General features: G+C 40.3%; 1 protein-coding gene across 1 annotated transcript in view; it reads right to left on the bottom strand.

Annotated features, from left to right (window-relative positions):
* The window catches only part of LOC103360860 (rab effector MyRIP-like), a 46394-nt gene that overhangs the window by 17487 nt on the left and 6772 nt on the right, over positions 1–22135 (bottom strand). The window contains exons 3-5 of the mRNA XM_008286770.1: positions 16012–16233; positions 7991–8127; positions 1034–1122 (exon numbers count right to left, since the gene is read on the bottom strand). Coding sequence (XP_008284992.1) covers positions 1034–1122; positions 7991–8127; positions 16012–16233 — 448 coding nt within the window. The remainder of the gene's footprint in view (positions 1–1033; positions 1123–7990; positions 8128–16011; positions 16234–22135) is intronic.

The following is a 22135-nucleotide window of genomic DNA, read 5'->3' as shown; positions in this document are numbered from 1 at the left end:
ATGTAATTGGGAAATAGGATCAATATCACTCTCACACTTGTCCATTTAGTGTAAAAATGGAGTCAGCTGGTGGTAAGACTAGTTTAGGATTAAAGCTATGCTAACCAGCAGCTAACCTGACTGTCTGAAGGTAACACAAAGCACCTCCCAGAACCTCTAAAACTCACTCATCAACATGCATCTTGATTGTGTGGTTGTCACAATAACAGAAATAGAAAGGACCTTTAGGTGAATGTTTGGAACCACAGCTAGGCGGTCTGTTTCTCTGTTTAATCTTGATGCTAAGCTAAGTTCACCACATGCTGGCTAGACGCTCACGGTGCAAACATGTGAGCGGTATCAACCCAATTCTCTGCAGAGAGCAAAAATGTCCTAAAATGTCAAACTTCATCTTTAATACTTCTGATATAACAACTGCTGTTATAATACCCTGATGCATATTTTTAAATAAGTTACCAATTATTCAACTTCAAACCAAACTAAGTTGGATAACAGCGGGAGTTAGCCCCTGTTAGCTTCTTTGCTACTTCCTGAGTCCTGGTGCCTGAAAGTGTTCGCTGTTCCACTTCACTGCTACACAAATGCAACAGCTACACATATTGGAACCACACATTTCTGCTAAACTGAGTTGGTTATTTACATATGAAACGATATTTTACTTGTTACTTGGTGAAAGCCTGGACGATTAGGAGAAACTGCTCTTTATCGAGATAGGATTGTAGCAATTCTTTTCTTTTGGGTTCTGTTAGGAGCACAAATTTTTGCACAAAAATAGATAAAATAAAAAAAATACATAAATAAACATGAATACACATAATGTTTTCCATTTGTTTTGTGTATGTGTGTATAAAAATGTCATTCTATGTGAATTTCTCCACTGTGAGATAAATAAAGGCATATCTTATCTTATATTTTTGTTGTTCCATGGGTCAGCCATTGATATGACATGGAAATGAAATCCCACTGGATGAAATTGTACATTTTAATTACTAAAACAGGTGTAACAAGGATTAATGAAATCAACCTAAAGTACATCTTTACCTTCAGTTTGTCTGTAGAAAGCTGAGTCGCTCCCACAGACGCTGCCCTCATTGCAGATGCTCTCCTCGTAGGCGCTGCCCTCTGCAGACATACAGATGTTGACATGTAAAGACACACACAGGACATTCACATGGAACTAATCCTGAAACTAGATCAGGGTAAACCTTTAAATTAGATGAAGGATTAAAGAGAAAAACAGTGTGCCTTTTGTGTTTCACTGGGTCATGGTGATTTGTTTTTAATGTGAAATAGTCACATGAAATGCTGCAGCAATGGTAAGAATTACTTTTAAATGTGCTCTATGTGTTCTGTCACAATAAAATACAAAAACGCATATGTTAGTGATTTGGTATGTCTGTGCTGTAAACAGGGTTACAAACCAGAAAGTGCCTCTTATTGTTGAGCTTTGACATGTGAAATGCAGGACTTGATAATTAAGCAGTAGAGAGCTCAGTCACACTGAGAGAGTTTCCACTTTCAACTCTGACCTCTGCTCATGTCATGTAAATATTCATGCAACAATGTGGCCATTTGTGGTTATATAAGTGCATTAGAGCGACCTCGTGTGTGGCATTACCAGGCGGCCTGATCTGTGTGCAGCAGGTCCAGCAGTACAGTAGAGTACACAGGGTCACTTCCAATCATTTTAAGGGGTAAAGAGAGCACTTAAACCAAGTGATGTGAACTGTTTTGAAAATGCAGCGAGCATTGTAAAATAACTGATGGGAAAAAAAACAAGAACTTTTATTTGTGTTTCAGGGGCAGAGCAGGGATTTTGCTCCAGTGACCCCTCACAGATGTGTGTGCAGACATCTGTGTTGTAACACCTAATGAGTCGGGACACATTTGGCCCCAGCACAGGGACAAGAAAAAGACGCATGACGAGCACAGCAGCTGAAGGTCACTGTAAGCCTGAAGGCAGCACGAGTCTCTCAGGAAGTGGCAGCAGCAGGCAGGAGTACATAAACTGTGGTGCAGACTGTAAGATGTGTAATTGCAGCATGTTTAGGTGATTCTTAATGCAGAATAACATCAGCAGTGAAGTCTCTTTAGATCTTCAAGAAAACCTAAAACTGAGAACGAGGCAGTAATGCTGAATATTCATTCACTTCATAACAAGCTGACACATTGACCGTGCCGAGGAGAAACAACCTCCTGCTTCTATTAGTAACCTTACAGTATTTTATTCTGCTTCTTTAGTGTTCTTATTGAGTGAGCATCTTCATGTGTATGTATCGCCTTTATCCTCCCCAAAATCTCCGCCTATGCACAGGCAGCACAGCGGGGCTTTAATTTACAGTGGCTGTTAAAAGCATCACCCACCCTGGAAGTTTTCCCTTTTTATTGCTTTTCAACACTGAACCATGGTCAAACAATTTGGGATTTTTTAGCAATAATTTACCCTCCAATAAAGATTCTTTCACGTCAACACAAAAGCAGATCTCTACAAAGTAGTGTCAATTAATGAAAAATATAAAACATAAAATAGTTTATCGCATAAGTATTTACCTCAGTGTATACAGTAATTTAGCTTTCTTCCAAAAAAGCAGTGTTTTGTCAGGCTCACGTTTCATATGTCTTAACAGCTCCACCACATTTTTCCTTCTAAACTTCACATACAGTTTCATTTCAATAAATGTTCAAGTGATCAAATATCTCACAAAAACAAAAGACCACAGAAAAAGTCCAAAACAAATGTGTCAGAATTTGCATGTATCTTCTCATGACCCCTCAGATTTATCTGCTGTTGTTAAAAATAAATCTGCATATAAAATAGTTCAAACCTGCAGCAGCTCCAACAGTAATGTGCTGCTGACACACTTCACTGTTAATGTTCTAATGATGCTCTGTATACTAATATATCAGTCAATGGGTCAAAATCAGAACTTTTGCTGCTGTGTACTTTTACTGAAGTTGGATTTTTCATGCGGGACTTTTGCTTGTAATGGAGTATTTTTATGTTGCTGTACTGGTGCTTTTATGTAGGTGAAGCATCTCACTACTTCTTCCACCTCTGGGTTTAACACGGAAAAAGTCCACAATGTATTTGTTCACTCATAACTGAAATGACCATCGTTCCCTGACATTAACGAACGAGCTTCTGTTACCTAAACCATCCACCCCATCACCTCCTGTCCTCTTAGATGCAATCTATATATGTATATATATACTAGTGCTTCATTTCTCCAGTTATTACATAGTAATTGGGAAAATTATTTAGTACAATACAAATGTAATTTCAAGGAATCAGGTAAAAAAAACAAAAAGGCAATCCATCGAATAGTTGTCTATATATTTCACTCAGAAAGCACACATGTCATCCCCTGAGAATCACCGGCTATCTATTTACCAAGAAGTGATTTTTCAACGTTACCATCCACAGAGCCATGCACTCACAATGACTAACAAAACAATTTCAAAGTGGTGATAATATTATAAAAGCTGAATAAAATCAACATTCAATACACACATTTATGTTTTTATTATTACTGATGATGTCAAAGATTTCTGACATTAAATTCTGTAAAAGTGAAAATTATTTCAATCACCGATTAGGTTATTGGCAGTGAATTAACTGATATGATTATAGTTTATTTTTGTTTTTTTTCAAACAATAATAATAATAAAAAAAAGAGCTGATGAAGGATTTTTTTATTGGGGATTTTTTGGACTGTGGTTGCAGAAGACAAGACATCTGAAGACATCAGGTCACGTAATGCTTTAAGTAATCGTGTTAGACGTCTTTCACACTTTTTGACAGTGGATCAAGAAAATAATCACTGGTCAAATTGATAGTAAAAAAAACTCTTTTCTGTACTTTGTACTACATTACATGACCGCATTTGTCCTGCATTGCATGTGTCTCTTGTTTCTCTTGTGTCTCTTGCCTTTGCTCTGTTCCTCAGGGTCACTTTGTTCTCTTGCTTTAGTCTTTAGAGGAGGATTGTCTCTGAGCATTGTTGAATAACTGGACTGTGCTGAAGAGTCTTGAGGGGAATGTTTCACTGCTACACAAATCTCGCAGCGGATTCAGAATCACACAGCATTCAGTCCTAAGTGTCAGCTCTATTAATCCTGGTGCTGTTCATGGAGCTCACACTGTAACATCAGCAGGACCTTCTATGAGTCACAGATCTGATTTGGCAGCCGAATAAACACAGCTGAGTTTTCAGTGCAGGTCAGTCAAAAACAAATAAAAATGCCTGATGAGACAGTGTGTGCTCAAGAGTGTGCATGTGAGTGAAAATGAAAGCAGGGCTACCTACATCAGATGCCAGCCCACATCCGTCCTCCTCCCACAGGGGTCACAACTCTGCATCATCTGCAGCCTGCAACCTCTCACCCACAAAACACACATAATTCTCAGAAATCCCTTGTCGGTTCAATCAGATCAGAGTCACGGACTAATGGTCCGGAGATGCTCGGCTGCTTTGTCCCTGACTAGACCTACACGCTGCAGCATATGCTGCTAGGTGAACACGTTCATTCAAAGCCCTGTATCGTACTACAAATACATTTTCAGTGTGGTTTCCCCTGCAGGGCTCCTAACGCTGCCTGGGTCTGCTTCTCATTCAGCTGATGACCCAAACAAGCTTCTCTTCTATGACAACACTGAAACATGGACCTCAACGTCTAGTTTATATATTAAGTTAAACTGCAGGACTTTAACATACAAATAAAGACCCTTTACATTCAAGCTCTTATCAAACAGTTTCCCACCATGCTGATTAAGCCTACAGACAGCAGTTTAATCTCTCTGTATTTTGCAGTGTCTTTGTGTTTTAAGTCTCGTGTTTGTGGTGACATTCCTGCACTTGTGCACCAGGAGCGATTTTACATCAACCAGCACTGACTGCCAGAGCTGAAGAAGGGAGCAACTGTAGCAAGACAGGGTAGGCTACAGCATGATGGAGCCTGTGGTGTAGAAACCTGGGAAGCTTCTGAAAAGGTTTCTGATGTTCCAGATAAAAGAGAAACTCGGCATTCAGAGGAAGGATTAAAGTCAAGAAAAAAAAAGAAAGTGATTGACAGCAACATGAGCATCCATCGACAGCGTTTGGGTAATTACATTCACTGCAAAAGACAAACGTTCCAGACTGCTGGTTAAGTATGAACAACCGAAACATTCTCACTGTGAACAGGGAATCAAACTAAAAATCACCAAATATGTTGAAGCTCATAGATAAACCTTTACACTGAACTGAAGCCTTAAACTGATTTGGCAGCAATACAAACCAAGTATAATTAAATCTGGTGACATTTACATGCTGAACTACTTTTAGCAGGCAGAAAGCAACACTTCGCCTGCAGTCGAGTTGCATCAAACCACCTTTTTCTCACAGCAGTGATGGAGGGTGCTTTCTTAAGCTGGTCAGGTCTGAATGATCAACTCATCGGGTGAAATCTACCTCCAGATACATGTAAAGTACCCAAAACCTGAACTATGCTCACCAGCAGTGTTGGAAGTAATGCCTCAGCAGGTTCACTTGTCAGAATACTCTGAATACTTTGTATGTAACAAGTAACGCAACACGTTAGTTTTGCAATTCAAGTCATCAGTTAAGTTACTTTTTCCAAATAAGCAATCTGTTATTATCAACACTTTAATTTATTTCTCCGTTCCTTTTGTAGAATCAAAATTTCAAAAAGAAAAGAAAAACATGACAGCAGGTGACAACGTAAAAGGTTATAAAAACTAAACCCTTGGCCCCTGCAGTGAGGAGATCAGGTGGACCTGTTATGCTGCAGGGGACATTTTTGGTCCACAGGTCCTGGTAAATATAGGGTCACTGCAAATCAATACACATTTGTTCTGAGTGATTGCCTTTATGCTATGATGAAACATTTCTGTCCTGGTGGAAGTCTCTTCCAGGATAGCAAGGTCCCATTCTGTAGGACACGAGAGGTCACTGAGTGGTTTGATGAAAATAGAGGGAATTCTGACCAGAACCAGTCAGAGATCACATTTCTCCAGTATTAGCTTCTCTTCATTGGCTCCCTGTAAAATCCAGGATAGAATTTAAAATCCTGCTTCTCACATATAAAACTCTCAACGATCAGCTCCATCTTATCTTAAAGACCTTATTGTACCATATCATCCTAACAGAGCCCTTCAATCTCAGACTGCCGGTCTGCTTGTGGTTCCAGAGTTTCCAGAAGCAGAATGGGAGGCAGAGCCGTCAATTATCAGCTCCTCTGTTGTGGAATCAGCTCCCAGTTTGGGTTCTGGAGGCAGACACCCTCTCTACTTTAAGATTAGGCTTAAAACTTTCCTCTTTGATGAAGCTTATAGTTGGAGCTGCTCAGGATCACCTGAACTGTCCCTTAGTTATGCTGCTATAGCTTTAGACTTGTCATGTCTGTCAAGTTTCTGTTTTGTGTGCACATTTTGTCTTGTCTTTCCTGTTTTATTCTGAAATCACTGACCGGTTGTCTCTGTTCTACATTCACTTCCCACACCTGTCTTGTCATACCTGCTCCCTGATGGCTTTCCCTCACTTGTTTCCCATCTCCCCTCATTACCTCATGTATATTACCTTGTGCGTCTCACAGTCTCGTTGCCAGTTCGTTGCACTTTCACAGTCTTCGTACCAGCATTCTTCACAGCCATAGTCATAGTCTGTTTGTTACGACCTCGCTTCTGTTTTCGGACCTTGCCTTTTGCTTCTCGTTTTTGATACCTTTACCTGTTTTGATTGACCTCCTGTGTACCAAACCCTGACCGGTAATAAACCTGCCTTCTTACCTGAAACCTATCTGTGTCGAGCATTTGTGTCGGCCAACTCTGATCTGTGTGAGTTCTTGACAAGACTGTTGGGGGATTCCCATGATGCACTGGGCTCCTCTCCTCTCTTCCTTACATTTATACATCACCATTACATGTCACTACCTCTGTGTTTCACTGGAGGTCCTGTGCTTGTTCTCTCCGGATCTGGAGCTTCATGTCTCTGATCTGCAGTTTCTGGCCTCACTGACCTCCAAATATTGTCTGTTCTATTGCTTGCTCTCCATCTGCTATCCTGTTATCCCCACCCCACTCATCCACACTCTCACCCAACCGATTGAGGCAGATGGCCGCCTTCCCTAAGCCTGGTTCTGTCAGAAGTTTTTTTTCCCTCCCTTGCTTGCTCAGATGGAGTCCAAAGGCAGCTTGGATTGTTGGGTTCTCTGTTCAACATTCGTACGGTCCTCACCTTACTATGTTAAGCGCTGTGAGATGACATATGTTGTGAATTGCACTATATAAATAATCCTAAATTGAACTGAATGGAATCGTATGCTCTGGACTTCACAGTCACCAGATCTCAGGCTAGTTTAACACCTATAGGAGGTTTTGCACTGATGTGTTCGACATTTTTTAAAAATAGAACACGACTTTCAAACCTGCCAGTGTGTTCTGGGGTTCAAAGGGTTAAAACTGTGTGTATAATCTGTGACTGGTGTCTTCACATATGCATCTGTCATTTGTACACACATTTGTATACTATACAATAAAACCCAAATACAGAAGCATTGACTGTCTGCTGAGTGAAAATATGGAGGAAATGAACCAAAAATGACTATACGTGTCAGCCACAGTAATCTGCTGAAGTTATGTGAGATGAACGCCAAGAGCTTAATCCTGTTTCACCCTCTCCCTAACTTGCTGTTCTCCGCTGCTTTGAGATATGAAATCAGAAAACTACACATTCAAAAGAAAACCAAGCTCATGCAGTGGAGAAGACATCGGATCATTTCTCTGGTAATGTGTGTGCAGCGTTCAGCGCAGGATTAGGCCTGTAGAAAAGATCTGAAGCAGTCATATGGAGGGTTTTAGTACACCATCAGGTATCACATCTGTTGTCATGTCAGTCATGTAACATGTCGAACATGGGACACTGTTGTATGATTCCGTTCCATGCAGATTTTTTTAAGCAAGCATTCAACTTATGGAGTAAAAGCAGTTTACCAGTAAGCTCTGACAGTGCACTGTGCTCGGCCAGGTGTTTCCTGTAGAGAGTCTTCAGCACTTTGGCGCTGCCAAACCTCTTGAAGCGTTTCTTCACATTAGTGTAGAACCACTCCAACGACTGGGTCTTCAACAACCTGAGAGACAGACGGACAGGCAGACAGAAGGCAGCTTCATTTCAGTATGTGTCCTCACTGTGCCTGGTTCTGTCAGAGGTTTTTTTCCCCCTCCCAATTCGGGTTTTTTTTTTTTTTGGTTCTTCCAATCGTTGCTGACCGCTTATTCAGAGAGAGTCCAAAGACATCTTTGGATTGTTGGGTTCTCTGGTTAAATTCATGCCTAACCCATAACACTCACTTAAAGTCAGCATACCAAATATGAATACAGTGGTTTTTGCACACTTATACACAAAGAAACACACAGGAGACAAAGCACTCTTACTGGCTATGTATTTGTTGCTTCATTTGTACAGTGGCCCAGAAGTGTCACAACAAAGCAAAAGCAACAACACAACACAATTAGCTGCAACACTACAAAATAAGCCGCAACACAATACAACGGCTGTAGCGGAAGTTGTTGGGGGTTTTTTTACCCAGAAGTTATACTGGGAAGTGCGCAACCACACGAAGTGGGCAGAAGCTGGAGATTGTTGGAAACAACTCCAGAAGTAAAATACTGATAGTAAATAATTTTTACTAATAGCGCATAACAAGATTAATGGACACTATTTGCCATCAGTATTTTACTTACTTTCGAGTTGTTTCCAACAATCTCCGGCTTCTGCTCACTTCGTGTGGTTGTGCACTTCACAGTATAACTTCTGGGTTAAAAAATAAAACAAAGACAGGAGAGCTTAAAGCCTCACTGAAATTAAATTAAACTGAAGTGATACAGGCAAAAACTGTGAAATTTATAATAAACTGCATAGAAAATGCAGGATAAATGGTCAGTAAATAACCATTGGATCAACCATCTACTTATGTTGTAACCATAAAACTTATATTAAGATTTTGGAGGTGACAGAAGTAATATACAGCATAACCTGCACAGAACATAACAACCCTGATTGTCTTCAAGAAAAACACTTGTGATACACATTTAGCTTATAAAAGAGTTTTCGCGGAATCAGACTTGCACATTCGATATAAATATAGACATGGCCCAGATTTAGTGCTGATGAACCTCTGTAAACTGTAAAGCTACTCTGTCCTGTTACACAGAGGCACAGATGAACATATTCAGCTGCAGAAAGCTGTGCAGGCTCAACCTCCATTCTGTCGCTAACGTTGTTCCTCAAACCCTGTCTGCAACTGTGTAATAAAGCAGAAGGTTCACAGGAGACCCAGCAGGCAGAAAATTCATATCGTCTTTGAGTGTATCTGCTCATTGGAGGAGACCAGACTGCAGAGTGGATGCTGGTTCAGCCACAAAAGTGTGTCACAGTGATGTCTACAAGACAACAAGGCAACGTGCTGGCAGCTCTGCTCTGGAACTGGGCGGTTAGACAGCAACAGAGTCATGTTCTTGTGACTGCTCCCGTTGACGTGAGAGGTGAGTTGGAAAAGTTATGCAGCTGATAATCTGCTGAGGTGAGAGCCAAGACCACACAGCAACGCTATACAATCTGCATTAAGAAGTGGCACTGAGAAATGGAAATATTTCACACTCACTTAAGTATTTCAGAACGAATCTTCTATTGCATGCAATCAACTGGCGCACAAACCTGTTAGAGACTTTGTCATCTAATATAGAGGTCAATAGATATGGGTTCTTGAACGACCGACACCGTGTATTTAGAGATCTGCTGATGGGCAATACATAATCGAGACATCATGTTGTTGCTTTTTAGCAGCTACACTTTGCCACACTTTAGCCACAGCTTTCAGCTATAATACTTATAGAATCATATCAGAAATTGCAGTTTTATGTTAGTTAAGGCTAACAGTTGTTGACCATTCAACAAATATCCCAAATCTGATAAATGTTTACCAGCCACAGCTCCATGGGAGTAGGAGTAGCACACAACAGTTTTTTTAGCTGCTGGAATTGACATTACATTTCTCAAAAAACACAAGTCAAGTTTCTCACTAAAAGAAATGAATCAATCTAATTATACAGACAGTGTACACTGTATATACACTGTTGCCCATAAAGTTGGAATAAAATATGTTTTTATCTCTTCTCATGAAATTGTTGTGACAATGCGATTTATTCTTGATAGATAAAGTGTATATCTTCTCAAAACTTTATTGATATCACAATATACATACAATACATATCACAGTAGAAATTAAACCACAATGAACTTTTGCAAACTCTGCAGGTTTAAACTTAATTGGGGGTATTGAACAATAGGATTAAGGGTTTTTTCTTCAGTTTTTCAGCCTTGGTCATATAACAGGAAACACATATTCGAGGGGATTTCTTGCATAAGAATGTCCAATATTGCTCTTTCAAATGTCACTCGGTCGCTAATATTGAGTATGACCACCCCTGACACGGATCAATGTGTTAGACATCGTGACACACTGTCCACCAGCTTGTTGATGGTGTCAATGGGCAGGACGTCCCACTCTTCAGTCAGATCCTGAAGTCAGAATTGCTTTCACCTGGTAACAGTGCATTATCAAAGTAGCCAGTTCAATATATTGAGCAGATGTTTAAGTCCCAGTTTGGGTCACAGCACACACTGAGTGCAGTGAAACTGACCCCGAGGGGCAGCAGTATACTGACAAAGCCAACTTTGCTTTTTTGTTTGTTGTGTTAGACAGACTGGGGGTTGGCTGATGTGTTTTTTCAGGGCAGGTATTGATTCTATCGGTCATCAATCATCATCTATCAACCCATTTTCTCCTACTTGTTTGGGGTTGTGTTGCAGTGGCAGCAGGATAGCAGCTCATTCCAGACATTCTCTCAAGCAATTCTGGGATTACCCAAGGACTTCCTTCTAGTTAAACGTACGCAGAAAACCTCCAAGGAAAGGGAAGGAAGGCACCTAATATCTGAACCACTTCAGCCAGCTCCTCTGTGAGCCACACTGCTGAGGACACTTATCTCAACCACTTGCAGATTCACGTTGATACAAATGAAGGTGTAAAAAATTTGATTAACCCTAATCGGGACGTTTAGGGTCTTTTGGATTAGATTAGATTAGATTTTTTTTATATATATAAAAAGAGGGACATTTGTCATGCAATTGGAACCAAAAATGCGTCACCTTTTCAGATAGTTTATTTCACAGAGTATAAAAATCTATAATGAATACCAACAAATATTTTGCAGATATTCTTGTGTAACCGATGAAATAGCTTTGTGGGTGGGACTTTGCTTAAGACCGCAGAATGACTACAGAAGGACAGAGGCAGCTGCATCAGAGGCAAAATAATTCATTCAATTTTCGGAAATTGATTGAAAATAACAGCACTGGTGGGGCTCCTGTAGCTCAACCGGCTAAGACGGCAACCCACAAATAGGGGCTATAGTCCCCGATGCAGTGGCTGTGAGATCGACAGCTGACCATGGCCATTTGCTGCAAGTCTCTCCCCACTCTTCTCCTCGTTTTCCTGTCTCTCTCCACTGCTCTAATAAATAAAGGCAAAAGCCAAAAAAAAAGAAAAAAAAAAAAAGAAAATAACCAATAATCAGAAAAATGTTGAAGACTGGATCTGATAATCGGCCAGGACGATAATCAGTCGAGCCCTAAAAAGGACCAGAGGTAGACAGGCTCTTTTTTTCTTGGGATCATCTCATTACTCTGTAGAATTATTTGAAAGACAATATGACTGCGCGAAGAAATTTACACACAGTGGCTTTAAATTTCTGAGAAATGTCTGTTTATAGCTTTGTATCATCTCACAGAGCAAACACTGTCGTTTATGTACAGTATAATTAGCATTACTTGACTCATGTCTCGTCTTGAAGTTTACTTCAGATTAAAATAAAGTAGGGTTGAAATGAATGTTTAGGAGTGACAGCTGCACAGATATTCATGTCAGCATGTTTAATGAGTTACCATCTGTTGGTAGGGTGGCGGTGTGAGTGTGTCAGCTGTACAGTACAGCTGACAGGAAGTAGAGGTGACACACAAAGTCTCCGAATGTCACCTACCGTCAGCCTCCTCCTGCTCCATCCACATACACAGACAACTGGAGGGAACCGTCAGTGAGGCTTTAAGCTCTCCTGTCATCTCTGTTTTCCTCAAACGGCTTCATCACCAATTAAAAACACCGACACATCCGTCATTAAGACGATAGCTGAGACAGAAGTAAACAGTATTATGGGATTTTTCTCTGAGGAATTATTACTGAGCGTCAGGCATTTCCAATGTGGTGATTATTGTTTGCTTTTTAAACATTAAAATCATGAATGTTAGGCTCTGGCTCTGGCTATGTGTTTATTACAGTGTTGACATTTGAGGTTCAGTGATCCATGCTGTCACCTCACACCAGGAATTAATGGGTTTGAGTCGTTCTGAGTGGACTTTGTATGCTCTCCCTGTAGGTGAAACTTTAAGTTGCACATAAGGTGTCTGCCTCCGTCTTACCAAATGCATGCTGGGATATCTGAAAAAACAACAATGAATGATCCTACTAACAATGCTGCCAGTGTAGCTAAAGCTAATATCGCTTCTTCATCCGTGTCAAAGAGCTACAAGCTGTTAAAACACGTAGAAATAGTTCCAACAAATCCACTGTTTAGTTTGCTGTAAAACTGCAGCATTCGGCAGTTTCTGGAAATTTTTTAACCTTTTTGAAGAAAAAAAACAAACAGTATCATTGTGAAATGTAAAATGATGTAAGTCTTCAGCAGGAACCAGTAGAAACATGAGTAAAGTATTGAATTCTTGAATTCTTTTTTTTTTTTTTTAATATTTCCCCCACTTAAAGGTTTAAGACCATCAAAAAATTTAAATATTAGACAAAGATAACCAAACTAAACACAAAATGCAGTTTTTAAATGATGATTTAATGTTTTAAGGGAAAAAAGCTGTCCAAACCTACCTGGCCCTGTGTGAACAACTAATTGCCCCCCTTGATAAATCATGAAGTAACTGTGGCTAATCACATTTTTCGAAAAGCTGAGTTCAATTTCACTGATCACACCCAAGCCTGATTACCTCCAGACCTGTTCAATCAAGAAATCACTTCAATAGAACCTGTCTGACAAAATAAAGTCTGCCAAAAGATCTCAAAAAGCCGCAACAAAATGAGAAATAAAGTCTATTAGTCTGGATTGGGTTACAAAGCCATTTCTAGCGCTTTAGGACTCCAGTGAACCATGGTGAGAGCCATTATCCACAAAAGGAGAAAACATGGAACAGTAGTGAACCTTCCAGGAGTGGCCGGCCGACCAAAATGACCCCAAGAGCACAGCGACGACTCATCCAGGAGGTCACAAAGGAGCCCAGGACAACATCTAAAGAACTGCAGGCCTCCCTTGCCTCAGTTAAGGTCTACTTGGGTTATCTTTGTCTGATATTTTCATTTGTTTGATGAACTTAAACAGTAAAGTGGGAAAAATATGCAAAAAACTAAGAATTTGAGAAGGGGGTAAATACTTTTTCACGGCACTCTATGTCATCTCATAGCACTTCACATAGTAAGGTTTATTTTAATTTTAAATAGAGAAACACAAAAAATACAAGTTTCTTTTGGACTCTCTTTGAACGACAGTGAGAAGGAGGCAAACATGCTCTTTTTTACTATGAAGGCCCAAAAAAAACCCCAATAGAACCAGGCTCAGGGAGGGCAGCTATCTGCCTCAACCAGTTGGGGTGATGGCAAATGGTAACTGGTCTGCCCTTATAGCGCTTTTCTGCCAGACTGTTACTCAAAGCACTTTACAAAGTTTCTTATTCACCCATTCACAAACACATTCACACACCAACAGCGACAGAACTTCCATGCAATGTGCTGCCTGCCATTGGGAGCAACTTGGGTTTTAGTGTCTTTCCCAAGGACCCTTTGGCATGCAGAGGGGATCGAACCACCAACCGTCCGATCAGTGGACAACCCACTCTACCATGTGAGCAAAAGGAATCAGTGATGACGGAATTGTTTTAGTGGAACATTTACATGTATGGAGGCAAACGTTGCCATTAAAAAGACTCATTCCCTAAAAGAACCAAACAGGCCTGCCTTAATGCAAGACTCAAATCCTCGATAAAACTTGCAGTATGCAGGCTGCTGCTCAGGGGTTGCTGTTGTTTCCTGTCCTGAAGGGATTTTCAAAACAGCAACATGCAAATAGCAGAGAAGGAGGAGAAGGCGGTTGAAATGCATGGTTGAAATGGCAGACATGTACCCCAAGTCTACATCCACAGAGTCAGACTAGGTTGCGGCTGATCTGTGTGTCTGACCAATTTTGTAGTTTTGACCATCTGATGGTCCCGTCAGCTTGTTTTCTAGTGCAGTAGAGTGGACTGGTTAAAGAAGAGCAGTTTTGTTCACAAGCAGTATTTGACAGTAATCAGACATTCTCACACATAGACACTATATATAAATACACATGTAAACATGCAACTAAAAAGAATAATATAAAGATAAGATAAAGATAAACTTCATTGATACCACAGTGGGGAGAGTTCACTGTTCACCATCATATCAGAAATATGACAACCTGAACAGTAAAATCTGAATGATTCTACTTTTTGGAGGGCACCATAAATATAAAAATAAAACTGATGTAAACTAATTGTTTTTGTTTGTTTAACAAGCTAATGGCTGACGGAAGAAAAGACGTCAAGTATCTGTTCTTCTAGGCAACAGCGCCGCAATTATTTTTATTGTCATATATTTATTGTTTTATTGCTAATCTGCTGCTCATTTAGTCAATTAACAGATTAGTTGTTCGGTCTATAGAATATCAGAAAATGTTGAAAATTGTTGGTCTGTGTTTCTCAGTAGACCAAGATGACGTCCTCACATGTTTTGTTTTGTACACACCCCAAAAATAATCAATTTACTGTTACAGAGGAGTAAAGAAGCTAGAAAATATCCACATTTAAGAAGCTGTAGTTAGATCATTTAGAATTTGCTTGAAGGATTGTGAAAATAGTTGGTAATTATAACTAACTGATAACAAACAACTAATTGGTTCATTGTTGCAGGTCTTCTACAGGAGAGCTGATCCTGTGTCCTGATGGAAGAACCTGAAACTCCTTGTGCACTGTTGTGCATTCACATTACTGCCAAAGATCTTCTGACACATGGAGGTGAGAAAGGTGGGAGCTTGTAATTTTTATCTCAAACTCTGTTTTTCCTTCTCTACACAATTACTTCTGTCACTTTTCCCCTGAGAGAGAGTTTTCATGGATTCTCACGTCTCGGCCTCCTGTATGAGACATTACAAGTCAGCATTCGAGGCAGTTGTCGTCAATTTGTCGTACAAACAGCATTTAAACTTATGAAATAAAACCAACCTGACCTTTAAAAGAAAATGTCGAGTATCCAAAATTTCAGAAGGAATCTTCATCACTAGAAATTTTCAATCCAGCAGGCATTGTTTTGTTTATTAAGTGAGTAAACTAGAAATTGACTACATTAAAAATGTTAAAATGACCAAATAGAGACACGACACACCACAACACTGTAAAAATGCAGTGAACCATGTCAAATGTACACATCTGAATGGTGCACCAAAGCTTGAAACAGACAGTGCATTCATAAAAATACCCTTTTAATAAAAGAAAAGAAAATTGCCTTTGAAAATACATTTTCTCCCAACCTCTAGCTTCAGAAGTCTCTCCCTCTCTCCCTCTCTTCCTCCCTGTCATGTTGCATTAGTGCAAACATTCCAGCCAGAGGAGACTTTATCCTGTGCTGTATCTTACTGACTGTGTTGTGTGTGATAAGTGCTAAATCCATCTCTCCAGCAGCAGAGTAAAACCTTAATAACCTTTGACGTCACTGTCAGCCTTTTATCCTTAACTTAGCCTCCTTGTATATCACACACACACACACACACACACACACACATAGCATCCAACCCTCCGCACTTCCAGTCGCCACCGCCGACCTTACCTGCTCTTCTGGCAGGCGGAGCAGAGCCAGGCTTTGTCCTGCTTGTTGTAGACCCGGCAGGCCTTGCAGACGTTGTAGTGGCAGTCCCGGCACTGGCGCTTGGGGTTGAGCAGGAAGGTGAAGGGCGAGCAGCAGCGGATGCAGCAGCGCTGGTTGAAGCAACTCTGCCGTGACAGCAGGAGGCAGCGACTGCCCTCCTCATCCAGCTCCTGCTTCAGTTCACTGGGGGGAGGAGGGGGGGAGGACAGGAGGGAGGAGAGGGAGAGAGAAGCTGGTTAGAGGCAGGAAGATAGTGAAACCAGGAATGTGTGTGTGTGTGTGAGAGAGAGAGAGAGAGACAGTTGCATAAAATCTGTTTGTAAAAAATAAAAAGATGTTTACGTGTGTAGGATGAGAAGGGGAAGATACAACGGTCATGGGTTTACTGTGTCAAATAGGATGATTATCCCAACGAGGACACAGAGTGCACATAACCCAGCAGACACACTGATCCTCTGCATCTCCCTTTAATGAAAATGGAGCATAAACTAAAGTGGTTTCACAAATTTGGGTCATTTTGATTTCATCATTTTCTAAACATCAACAAAAGGTACGTACTTGTAAAAATGCAGCAGCATGTAATGTAGCTTTTAACGTCATGATTCACACGATTCATTTCAAGGCAAAACGCCCTCAAAATGTTATATAAAAAAAATCTCATTCATACACGTCTGATTGAATGTTTAAGCATTTATCTTTCCGCATCCATTTAAACTCGTCATGTAAAGGTTACAGGAGGAGGCTGAGCTGAGCGACAGCAGCGTGTTTCCTCGACAGCAGCAGCAGCAGCTTTTGCATATACATGGCCACAGATGATACAAAACATTCATCACTGGTTCAGAAAATGATCCCAACGCAAGGTGAGTTAAGTAGCTGGAGCTTTATCTGGGTTGTGGACGAAGATGGTCTCACTTGCTTTTATTTTTTCAGGGAAAAGCTGCTCATGAACCCAAACTACAGTCTGCACCTGCAAAGTGTCAAAATCAAAGTGTTTTTTTTTTAGCTAAAGCCATTAACAACGGTGATGAGGAGAATTTTTTTCATTATTATATAGAAGATTGTAAAATCAGGCAGAAATGGGGTAAAGGGATTCATGATGTTTTCATCCTCAACAGTGTAACAGTGATTTCTTTCCCATGAAAATAATCCCTTCCTGCTTTAACACTGGCTCAGATGGAACCATTCAACCACATGTTTGAGCCAGACACCAAATCTGAAGAAGAAGAATGATATAGAAAGTCAGGTATGTTTGTAACACAAGACATCTCAGAAGTCTAAATGTGTGTGTTGAGACAGTCACCTGCACATGGCACATTTAAGGCCATGATGTTACTTCCAGCATATAAAAAACATCATATAGACACATTAACATCTGCAATCTAATGAAGATCACGTTGTGTGACTGAGCGCTGCAGAACAGCTGCTAACCTTAAAGTGACTTGCTTTGGAGCTCAAGAACAGCTTTTGAACCTCAGACTGATTATCACATGTATCAGCGTCACCATTACTTTAATTCATTTTTAAATCCTCTGTGCTGCTTTATGTAATATGTTTTGTTTAATACTTGTAATTAATTTTACAATAAAATGTATTTAAGACCAGTTTGATTTGGGATTTTCTCTGAGTGCAGTTTTCCCAGAACGCTCGCAGTGCTGCAGCAGCTTGTTGTATCTGGCACAAATTACTCATACAGCATAAACAAATCTGTTTCTGTGCTGCACAGAGATGCAATTAACATTATTAACTGCAATCTGCTTCTTGTATAGTGGAATTAAAATGTTGTTTTTTGTTCACATCATCAGTGAACATTTCTGTTAGACTGCAGCCGGTTTGTGAGGCCCTAATCTGATCTGGTCAAACTGGTTAAAGCCTTTATCTGGGAAATACATGATTTATTTATTCAACAAATTCAATTCAAATTAATGAAACTGTTCATCAGCGTGGTGCTGTCACCTTGGTTTGCACACTTCTCTTCAAGTGTCACCAGTGTTTGTTATGTTGCAACTAACTACTTCATTGTCTTTTTCTGTTCCTTTTGTGCCTCTGTTAGTTTTACATTAGAGGTATTTTGAGCGCCACCTTTTAGCTGCACATCAAACATCTTCCCTCCTGCAGGTTACTGGGCTCTGCTTTTACATTTGCCCTAAAACGTGTGTTTAGCTTTCCGACTAAATCCAACACAATCGGGGGAATGTTGAATGTTAAGCACCTCAACATATACAGCTGTTGTCACTGAAGCATAGCAGATGAACCAAATGGTGGAAAATGCAGTGAAAATAGTGACATGGCAAAATGATGGCAGTCAGATCAAATAACGTCAATCAGGTGTTTATGTAGTAACTGGGACAGGCCTTTGTGTGGATGTGAATTATTAAATGCTTTTAGATCACATTTATTTATTTATTTTATTTGATTTACATGATGGGGTGCGCATAGCTCACCACGCTAAGCGGCCCCTTCCCGCACCGGGAACTAGTCCCGGAGTCGGAGGCCCGGGTTCGTATCCCGCTCGGGGCTTGTCACACTGGGCTGCAGGGTGGCACAGTTGGTAGAACTGTTGCCTCGCAGCAAGAAGGTTGCCGGTTCGCGTCCCGGTGGGGGCACCGGAATCTTTCTGCGTGGAGTTTGCATGTTCTCCCCGTGCAGCGTGGGTTCTCTCCGGGTTCTCCGGCTTCCTCCCACAAGGTCCAAATTAATTGGTGATTCTAAAATTGTCCGTGGGTGTGAATGTGAGTGTGCTTGGTTGTCTGTCTCTAAGTGTAGCCCTGTGATAGACTGGTGACCTGTCCAGGGTGTCCCCTGCCTTCACCCTAAGTTGGCTGGGATAGGCTCCAGCCCCCCACGATCCTAGTGAGGATTAAGCAGTGTATAGATAATGGATGGATTTACATGATTTTCTACTAGAGATTTTAAAAACTATTTAGAAGTTTAAATCAAAACTGGATTTTGTCAGAGGACTAAATCAGCGTCTTATTTTCTACCAATGACGTTCAGCAATGTGACAACAAACTAACACCAAAAGGTTAAAACCATTATATCACGACTCCTTGTATTTTTACACAACTGCAACAGTTTAACGTTTCCTAACAGCTCTCCTGCAAAGACAAACTACTGAAAAGCACTGATGCATCTGCATACAGCTGCACATGACCAGTTACACAGACTCCATCTCCAACAGCCTGTGACAGCGGCTTAAAAATGACGGAATAAGAAATTAGAAAAACAAGATGGATGAAGACAGAAAGAGAAACTGGTTTAAGTTGCACAAGAAGGAAAGTGTCAGAAAAATCCATTATTTGCATATCATGACAGCAGGAGCAGCAACCATAACTGAATCATTTATATGTGATTACAGCTGGAGACTGATGGAGTCTGACAAGATGAGGACAAACAAGGAGCCACCGCAGGTCTGAAGTTTCCCTTTCAATTGACAGAAATTGTAATGTACAGCAGAAATAACGTCCTCATTCCCAGCTCTCCACAGGCGGCAGTATTCACGTATTACCTCTAGTTTAAGAACCGCAAGGAAAACATATTTCCTGAAGCAGTGGTTTTACAGTGAACTCCTGCAGACTGTGTTTGATTTATGCAATAATTAAGCTTAAGGGGAGACGCTACAGCTGAACAGGGTACATGTGTTTTATTATTAGATATTACCATGAACCTCCTCAGCTGGTTACTTACATTAAAATGACTTTTTTGTACCCTGAGTTTTCTGAAATTGTATGTTAAATATGAAGTGTTATTAAATTATGTACAGATGCCTTACATTAAATTACAAAACAAAATCCGAACATTGAATAACGCCTAAAGTTTCATTGTGTTGACATGTTAGAGTCAAAGGTTTAAACAGGACAGAATTAGATATTTCTTCATAAATACTATATACTGTCAGTGGCTTTATTGGAATAAAATGTTTAATAAACCAGGCTATGAATGACGAACCTTTTTGTAAAAACCTTCAGACTACAGATAGGAATAAAACTGGAAAATGTGCTGTATGTGAGTCTTACTGATGTAGAGATTTCTAACGTTGAGTATGACAAAAACAATCTTTTTGAGAAAAGGACCTTTAAAGATATATTGTAAAATTCCATACATATGTATCGGAAAAGACTGGCGACCTGTCCAGGGTGTCCCCATAGGCTCCAGCACCCCATGACCCTAGTGAGGATTAAGCAGTGTATAGATAATGGATGGATGGATGGATGTATTGGAAACCAATAATTACAGGTACATTTTTTGACTAAAACATGTTGCCATGAAACCTCCCCAGGTTCCACTACTGTACTATAGATAAAGTGTCGTAAAATAAACATCTAAATGTGTATTTTAGATGTTTTCTATCCAGTAGTCTGAAAGAGGAAATGTTCTGAAGTGTGTTTTTGCCTGTAGTGTGAGGAAGGCACGACAATAACAGTTATACACAACAAAAGCTTGAATGTGGAAATACTGAATACTGATTAAAGAATTCACTCGTAGGGCAGCTGCTAATGATAGCTGTCATGAGTTATTTATTGGACTTTTTTTTCTATATTAATCAATTAATTGTTTATTTATTGTTTTTGAATTCCTATACTCCTTAAACCCAAGAACCATCTTCAAATATCATACTCTGTCCTCAACATAAAATAAAAAAAAACGTATTTAGCTCACTGACGCGAAGAGTCAAAAAGTCACATTTTGAGATTCTGAAAACTACAAACTAATCTACAAGCTAAAGACAGATGTTGTCCTTTTTGAAAGCCACATTTCTCAAACAGGAAATTCTAACAGCACTAATCTGCAGGAGACACCTGTAACCCTCGAACTATAAAAATTTAAGTGTCCCTCAGATGCCTGTCTGACAGAGAGACGGCTGCCCACCTGCAGCACATCCATTACTGAAGCTCAATGGACGATAAAAATAACCCTGATGCTCACTCAGTCAGCCACAGTGAGACTCACAGCAAGACAGAAGAACATGCAGAAATGCATAAAACACAGGGCCTCATGATACTCCAAACAAACCAGCTCAGAAACCCGTAGTAGACATTCAGACTGAAGCCGTGATGATGTTTCTTATTTGAACAGGGCATCAGACGTACATCACAGCTCGGTGCAGATCTGTCCTCACACACCACCGTCTGCAGGAGCTTTCTAGCTTCAGGCAGAAAAAACAGAACAAGCAAGTAGAAGCTCAAGCTGCGTCAGCCGCAGTAATCCTCACAGAAAGTCTGTTTCTGGGTGATAAGCTGACGTCTACTGATGTGTGCTTACACTTGTATGAAACGCTGCTTTGTTTATTAGGGCCCGTGCACTACAGCGCGTAGGACCTTATTGTATTGCAAGGAATTATTATTATTCTCAGCACACAACAAGTGCATTTTTGAGGGCCTAGACATGCTCAGAAACTCATGAAAATTTGCACACACATCAGAACTGACAAAAAAATTCATATTTTATTCTATAGCACCCCCTGCAGCAATTTATCTATTAGCCCCCGCAGTACGTTTAATCTAGATCTACGAAATTTGGTAGGCATATGTAACACATCAGGACGCACAAAAAAGTCTCTTGAACCCATACCGTAAACTCAACAGGAAGTCCGCCATTTTGGAATAATTGTGCAGTTTTTTGTGATTTTTGGCATATTCAAAATCTATCTCCTCCTAGGGGTTCATTCCTACATGTCTCAAATTTGATCTGCACATGGGCTTGGTCATTAAAAGTACTTTGACTTTACATTTACATGATTACTTATTAACATAATCACTGTGTTTTCCACTGGGCTGAATGTTGCCTTTATTTATAGTAGTTTTATTCTGTGAATGCATCCAGTCACATCTTTCCTTCTTATGACTACTTTCCTGTAGTTTCAGGGTTTTTTTTTTGCTGATGCACTCATACTGCATCTTTTATGCGATCACTAGGGGGCAGTGGATGGGTAGCAAAATCCAACACATCATCATCTTTTGAGGTGAAGAGGTGAACTTGTCAGCAAACAGCTGCTTATGTACACATGTGGCTGCTCTGGAGCTGCATCATCGTTCATTTAAAGTCATGTTTCTGTGCACCTGATGAGTCAATACTGGGTTAGCTGTTT

Source organism: Stegastes partitus, unplaced genomic scaffold, assembly GCF_000690725.1.
Source record: "Stegastes partitus isolate 25-593 unplaced genomic scaffold, Stegastes_partitus-1.0.2 Scaffold468, whole genome shotgun sequence".
In the NCBI taxonomy this organism is placed as follows: Eukaryota; Metazoa; Chordata; class Actinopteri; family Pomacentridae; genus Stegastes; species Stegastes partitus.
The sequence above is the reverse complement of the archived record's forward strand: the minus strand, read 5'-3'. Positions and strand labels throughout refer to the sequence as shown.